This window comes from Pseudopodoces humilis, chromosome 10, assembly GCF_049639895.1.
Source record: "Pseudopodoces humilis isolate 2021_Gansu_Grassland_sample_001 chromosome 10, ASM4963989v1, whole genome shotgun sequence".
Lineage (NCBI taxonomy): Eukaryota > Metazoa > Chordata > Aves > Passeriformes > Paridae > Pseudopodoces > Pseudopodoces humilis.
In genome coordinates, this window is record NC_142209.1 from 28372717 (window position 1) to 28380426 (window position 7710).

Consider the following 7710-nt stretch of genomic DNA (forward strand, 5'->3'; position numbering starts at 1 on the left):
TTGTCATAAAATACAATGCCAAATTTAATTCCATAACAGCGTAAAGAGCCTGTACGTAAAGAGTGTTCTTTTTGTTGCCTTCTAATTGTTTCAAATAGCTTTTCTGGGTGCAACCAGAGCAGCAAAAGTGTTGAGATTTCTCACTTCAAGCCTTACAAGGACAGGCATTTATCTCAAAAGATAAATTTGTCTCAAAAGAACCACCTGAAAAAGGTTGGGTGCATATACCACCACTACTGCTGGGCCCACATGTAAAAACCTCAGTGGAAAATTAGCAGTGCACATTTTCATAATTCAGTCTTTCATTTAGATAATGCAAAGTCTCCCTAATTGTTTCTGTGGCACTTGATTGGTGCTGGAGTGAGGCTGCAGGAGTGTTATCCTTCAGGGACCAGGGATCATCGTACAAATGAGATGTGGATCTTGTCAGGCTGCCTAGCGTGGATGAAATTTTAACTAGGTAAAGCCTGGTACAAGAGATTTGGTTAGAACTGCTGAAAAATAATAGTAAAAGTTGTGGAAGCTCGTTTTTCCTCCTTTGATAGCAATGGTAATGACTAAAGATTAATTTTAGCATTGACCAAAGAAAAAAAAGGAAAGAAAAAAGGATATAATTGCTGTATTTAAAAGCCTAAGGCAAATCAGTGGAAATGCTTTGGAATGGATAATTATACCTGCACGAGGAAGATCTGTTTAATAACATTAACTTGCCCAATTAAGGAGAAGTGGAGGAAAGGCCAATCTGTTACTTCTTTAACTGTTCATTGAAAAAGTGATTTCAATATTCAAGCGGTAGAAATTGGTTTGGTTTTTTCAGGGTGATTCCCCAGGATTTAAGCATTTTAAGAACTATTGGAGGGATCTTGTTGCCAGTTGTCAGTAACATCCCAGAGGTGCAGGTGTTTCACCATCCCAACAAGAGAGACCTCAGTGTATTTACATGTTGTTAAGAGTCTCATCAGTAACCTCATCTGGCATAATCCCAGTCTAAACATCCCTAAGAGATTATTCTTAAGTGAGGGAAGATGGGACAAAAAGAAGATTCTTTGCTGTTCCACAACAGCAGCAGGTTTGACTGTTTTGCCTCTGATAAGAGCTAGAGGCTGCAGAGTGATGAGTACAGAGGAGGATCTGCTGCCACGAGGTTTTCCTGAGGGTTTCCCTGCTCTGACAGTGATGTGTGTGTTTTTAATGTAGGTGTGGAACAGACAGGTGTGTGCACACACCAGCACCTACAAACCAACACTTTGTGCATTTTGTGCTAAAGAGTTCCAGGGTACATACTCAGATATATAGGCAGACATAGATTTTACCAGGGGGAGTAGAGAGAACAGAGTTTAAGAAGGTTTTAATCCTTATCTTTCATTTCCTTGCTGTAGCACTGCCATTGCTTCTGGCACTGTCCTCAGATCGTGAGTGGTACAAAAGTTTTAGTTGAAAGCGAAGGCCAAAGCTCACTTTGTGCAGTTGCCCAGGGGCAGTGGCACTGTGTGCAAAGGGCAGCACCGGCCTCTTCAGAGTTGGAGTGCGGAGAGGGGATTTTTTTTCTCTGCATGTGTTTAATTTGAGCTTTCCAAGGCAGCCAGTTGGAACTGCAGAACACAATTTAGGCAACAGCCAGCTCTGGTGTTGTTAAAGCAAGCACACCCCCCGTTATAACCCAAGTAGGCAACAGCACAATGGTGCTCTCTGCTATCACCCACAGAACCCAGAACCCACTGCAGAGAGCACAGGGCCTCATTACTTAAATTAAATGAGCAAACATTCCATTAAAACAGGATTATATAATCAGGAAAAGGATAGCTAGAAATTTTAGAGTTAACATCAAAATCTGAATAATAAAAAGCATTTTCAATGCAAAGTTTAACGCTGAAAAGGGGCTCATTGTCTATTTTTCAGTGAGAACATCAGGAGTGGTAAGAAAGTCAAACAGGCAGAATGTGATGGACTGTTACAGTAAAATATGTGATCTGCCACGTGCAAAAAAGATTTAGTGTGAGAGGTGGCAGGAGAGAAATGGGAACTCAGCAGGAGCAATGGGTTTGTTTGGTTTATTCCAGTCCACATCCTACAGTAGCTCTACACAGATTTATTCAAGTAGAATGATCTAGTCCAAAGGAAGGTTCTCTGAGCCCTGTGCTTCAATTAACCTCATTCTATTGATGAGCTGCAGATACCTTATTCCTCCTATTAACCAACCCTAGTGCATTTCCAGTCCCTGACCAGTGTGCAGTCCACTGCTGCTGAAGGACTAGCAAAGAAATAACCAACCACAACTCATGGCTTTCTTGGGGCAGTCCTTTAAAGAAAAATAAAAATTTGAATGGCACCACAACAGCCTCTCTTCTCAATCTCAGGAACTAAAAAGAAAAGCAGGAGCCAAGGAAAGATGCTGACACTGTTACCTGTTAAGATTTTTTTTCAACAATTAGTCACTTTTGCCTCTCCTTCTGAATGTTATGTTAAATGTTTATATTATAATATAAAATCTTATCATTCACCTTGAAAATAATATTTTTTTTCCTATGATAGAAAAGAGAAAATGCAAGTATTTTAAAAGATTGGTGAAAGGCACTGTAGATCTCCAGAAAAGACTATATATTTCATGATCCCTGAAGGACAGCACCAGCCTCTCAAACACATGGCTTTGATCTGCTCTGCATGAGAAATTGGTTAAGCAATGTGCTTGCAAGATTTTTGTTCTCATTCTACATTTCTTCAGCTGAGGGCTTCTCAGCTCTAGATTTTTAATATAGTCTGTTTTATAAATGGCTACTTGCAAAATTGTGTGGAGTTAGGCTAAGTTCTGAGTTTACCTATGACATGGAAAGATCCAGCCTAGATCTTAAATTCCCATTTCATCTTCTCTCAGGCAAGTGAGTATTTCTGACTGAGAAATAACCAGCTTCAGTGTGTTGCTGTAAGTCACACAATGAATTATAGACCCTGCCCCAAAACTGTGAATGTATTAATGCTGTTGCTGCAATTGCATAAAAATCTAATATCAGGAAAATGTGATGTATCTGCCCTGAACTATGTAGCCAGAATTTTCCAGCCAGTAAGTGAATAAGTGTGAGGTCAAATGGAAATGGTGTATATTGAACCAAATGTTATACCCAACAGCGTCTATAAACAAAGGCAGAGACAGAATCAAAGCCTCTTTCCTTTTTTCCCCGATATCCTTTTCATTCAGCAGAACTAGAGCTGCATATTTAATGGTTTGCCGTGGAAGTAGCACATTCCTGACTGTTGTTGGAATTACAAATGAACAACACTGAAACTAATTCAGAGAAGAGAAGAGCTGCTGGCCCTGTAGCAGTGCCCAGGTGGAGCAGGTGCTGCTGAAAGAAGCAGATGAGAGTGATGGACTTGGACATCCATGTGCAGCACAGAGAATGGAACTGACAGTATCCCAACATTCAACAACCGGCATAGTTTTCTTTAAAACATCCTTCACGGTGGGTATGACGCTCCAAACCAGGAATGCAGCAGATGAGTAGCTAGCAAAGCAGTCCAGTTGTGTGTTGGCCAAATTCCAAGTTCAGTAATTACACTCTGCTCTTAAACTCCCTCTGCAGCTCAGCTGGAATAAAGCGCTTTTTCATCCCGTGCTGGAGCATTGTGTAGTGTTTCTGTGGAGCTGTACAACACCAGAAAATATCTCCTCCCATTAAAATTGCCTGGGGAATTTAGGCAGACAAAAAGCTATTACCAAAGTTGGAATGTAGGCAGAACACCAAGGTTAACTTACATTTGCATGGGGATCAAGGGATCTTTGCTTACAAGGAGTGTCAGACCCTTATTAAAGAACACAAGTGGGAATAGCTCACCGTGCCGCCTGAATACAAACCTGGGAACTTGGGATCTGCACACCTGGAAGCGACCCAACACCTGGGATGTTTCCTGACAAATCACTCTATAAAAACCTCTGATGTTGCAGAGTATCTTATCATTACTTTATTTGGTTATTTAGTAATATTTATTAAATTATTTGTTGATAAAAAAAGTTCCAGAAACTATTTTTTTTAAAAGACCCCATGAACTAAAAACAAACTGCATTTTAAAAAAGTCTACCAAGGGAAAAGCAGCAATATAGCCCAAATATGCTGAGGCAAGTGTTTTAATTTCAGTAAGTAGATATACCAAGAACCCCACAGAGTATTTAAGTATTTAAGCAATCTGAGCCAGGCCTGCAGCAGGAGTGCAAGCATTCTGTGTTATGTTAACTAGACAGCTGTAACAGTTTTCTTACCCTCCAACGTAGGAGTAATTTAAAATATTTAGGTAACTGACTCCCAAATTCATTTATACCCCAAAAATTTATTCGTCCTAAACAAGAATAATTTAGAACAGCCACTGCACAAATTCCTGTAGGAACCAAGAACTCCAAATCCATCACATATACCAAGTCTGTCTTTGTATTTTGTGCCTTTTTTCCCCCTTTTCTTCCTGCAGTTGCCTTTCTTCTATCAGCTCAGGGCATTTCTAAGCTTGGGGGTTTAATTTCCCTCATTTCTTTACACTCAAATTTTTTATATGTCCTTGTGCGCAGCCACCTGAGGATGAGCAGCACGGCGATGCCAATGCCAGCGGTGAGGAGCACCACGGTGACCACAGCACTAATGCCAGCTGCCAGCTGCCTCATGCAGAACTCTGGGGGCTTTTCATCCACATAGTAAATCCAGAGCTTTTCAATAGCCAGAGCATCTCCATTGACCGAGACAGTTAATTTACTGTTGGAATGAAACACGGAGTCATTGTTCACATCTTTTTCAAAGTAATAAGCCACATCAGCTATATCTACATCCCAGCTGGGTTTCCTGTTCTGGTCCAGGCGGATTTGGATGAGCGGGGGGTCGTACTTGATGGCTGCGATGTACTTGGGGCGCAGCTTGTACCTGTTCTCAAGCAGCTGTGTCAGGGCCTTTTCCACGTCAGGAGCACCGAAGGCTTTGGAGCTTCTCTTGTGGGTCAGCTCAATGTAGATCCACCTTGTCCGCACCAGCTCGCTGCAGCTCAGGCTCCTGCCTCCCTTCTCGGTTCTCCGCACGCCCGCAGTGTTCACACACCAGCAGGTGCTGGACTGATTGCACTGCCTGGCTTTAAAGACACCACTGTCCTCGCAGTCAGGGTTGTAAATGCCATCGCTGTCTGACACCCCATGGGGAGGTCTCCAGAGGCGCTTCTCCTTCGGGGGGATCATTTCTGCCTTCATCAGGAAGCATTTAGAAGTCAGGGTAGAGCAGTCTACAGGGTGATCTGAACCTGCCAGCCTGCAGGTGCAGTTCCCGTGGCTGTCCTGGGCACACACTGCCCACTTGTTGGTTGCACAGGTACAGCTGTCGTGGGCTGGTGAAGCGACTGCCAGAATCAAACCCAGCACAACCCCAAAAAGAGGCTCCATAGTGCAGGAGAAAAGCACAGAGAAAGTCCTGAGCGACAGCAAGCAGCATCCAAAGCTTTAATGCACTGATGGAGGCTGCTCCCTTTATTGATTCAAATCAGACCCACCAAACAGGTTCTTCTTCCAAAACAACTGGCATCTCCTTCCCAAATCCCAGTCAACAACTTCCCAGCTCCCTGCTACTTCTCAGGGAGTGGCACCTGCCTCCAGCTGCCTCCCTCGCTCCTGCCTGATGAGGAAACAACAGAGAAGAGACAGCAGCCAAGCTCCTACCGTGGGCTTCCAGTATGGATTAAAGACCAGCAGCTGGCCCTTTTCCTTCTTTAGACTTTGTATGGACTGTATGCAAATGACTGCTTTTCTTCCACTTCTGGAAATCCAAATCTGGAAATCCCACTCCTCCACTTCCATCATGGTTGTTCCTGCATCTTTCACTGCACAGCATCTCTATCAGTCCATTATCTAGATTCTTATCAGTTATGGACTTTCTACTTTCATAGCTTTATTAAATAATGCCTTTGGGAGTTCGATGGTTGCTGCCTGGAGCAGCCGCTGTTTCAAGAGGAGCCACAGCTGACCAGGGTGATGGCTGCTCTCAGCCTCATTTTCCAGCATGGAAAGCTTCTCTCCCACCTTTCCTTTGGTACATGCTTGTCCCAAGGCAGCACTAGGAATACTGATTTTCATGCTTATGAAAAGGTTACAAAGTTGTTAGTTATTTCTGAAGAAATTTTTAAATCTGAACCTTAATAATGCCTTCCACAGAACACTCCAGTGGCTTCCAAGTCTCCCAGCAATCTACAAACCTGTATTACCATTTCCACGTGCTTTGGCAGCAGCTGACAAACGTTTCCCAGTTTGCATTAAGTCAGTCCCATTCATCTGATTTGTCAAACCCTGTCAGACTCTTTATAATTTTGAGATCAGTAATGACCACAGAGCAGGGTGTGCATGCACTCCCAGCCACGTGCCTTGCAGTCAGCTCCTGCCTGTGTGCTGCTTACCTGAGCACTGCCCCACTTCCAGCCTGGGCCAGCTCCTGCAGTTGTGGCTCTGTGTGCACACTTGGAAGGACCCTGCCTGCCAGGGAGTATTCAGAACACAGAGCAGGTGTAAAATCCACATGGAAATGGGATGTAAATACCCTCTGCCAAAGCAGGACACAATCTGGATATTCCTTCAGGTAATAATAACTGCGGTTACCTTTCTTGGAAAATAATTGAGATCTACAGCTAAAACTATTATTAAAACTGCCAGGTAAGTCAATTTGTCATGTTGATGATTCTATAATAGTTTTGCAACTCTTTTCCCATTTCTAAATCATTCATTTACCCACACTATAATAATGTCTTTTTTTTTTTAATTTTCACATCCCTCCTTCAAAGTCAAAATCCATTTAAATATCACCTACCTCCTCATATCTTGTCTATATTTTATTCCACATTATTTAAATGCCAAATGTGAAATATAGTTCAAAATAAAAGTGCACTTCTTCATTGACAGTTTCTTTTACTGGTGGATTTCCCCCTCTGTAAATAAGGAAGGAACAGACTTACTTTAAAGACAAGTTTTTCCAACTATATATATGTATATATCCAACTACTTATATATATTCATATATATATATAAAGTAATGCCTCTATGACACCAAAAAAAGTATTATTCCTTTTAATCCATGCTAAGCTGCACCACTACTACAAGAGTTAATTATTTAGAACAGCAGGCTGTAAAAGGAATAATCCTGTAGGAAATGTGGATTGCATTATTTCTTTAGTGATCTTTGCTTCCATGGAAACAATTTCTCAGCACAATTCTAAACCTTGTAAAAGTAGGGCAGTAGGTCTATGTAAAACAGCAATTAAACAACCCGAATACTTTTATCTAGGCCATTAAATACTTTGTCCAGCATCACATGTGATTACAGTGTTCACTGGGACGTTAAACCAGCTACTTCCCGTGGGGATGGATGAAATCCCTTATCCCTCATTTCCTCAGGGGGGCACAGCACCAGCACAGCATCTCTCCCTCCCCACGCAGACACTTGGGGTGCTCAGCTGTGCCACACCCCCATTTTTGGGGTGCTCAGCTGTGCCACAGTCCCCTTTTGGGGTGCACTGTCCTCCTCCACAGCTTCTCTTCCCCCTACACCCAGCCAGTCCTCATGGCTCAGCCCTGCCCTGCAGAGCAAATTCTCTCCAGCACAGCAGGAAGGAATCCGATACAGAGCTGGAACCACACACCAGGAGCAGATCTGGGGAGGGAATGTGGCTGATGGAAAGGGATCTGTTGGGCACTTCCATATGGAT

The 7710-nt window shown here is 42.8% G+C and overlaps 1 protein-coding gene across 1 annotated transcript; it reads right to left on the reverse strand.

Annotated features, from left to right (window-relative positions):
- Window positions 1-4474: 4474 nt before the first annotated feature.
- On the reverse strand, window positions 4475-5404 carry TACSTD2 (tumor associated calcium signal transducer 2). Its single transcript, XM_005521205.1, has one exon. The coding sequence runs from the start codon at window positions 5402-5404 to the stop codon at window positions 4475-4477; it is 930 nt and encodes a 309-aa protein (XP_005521262.1).
- Between the last annotated feature and the right edge of the window lie 2306 nt (window positions 5405-7710).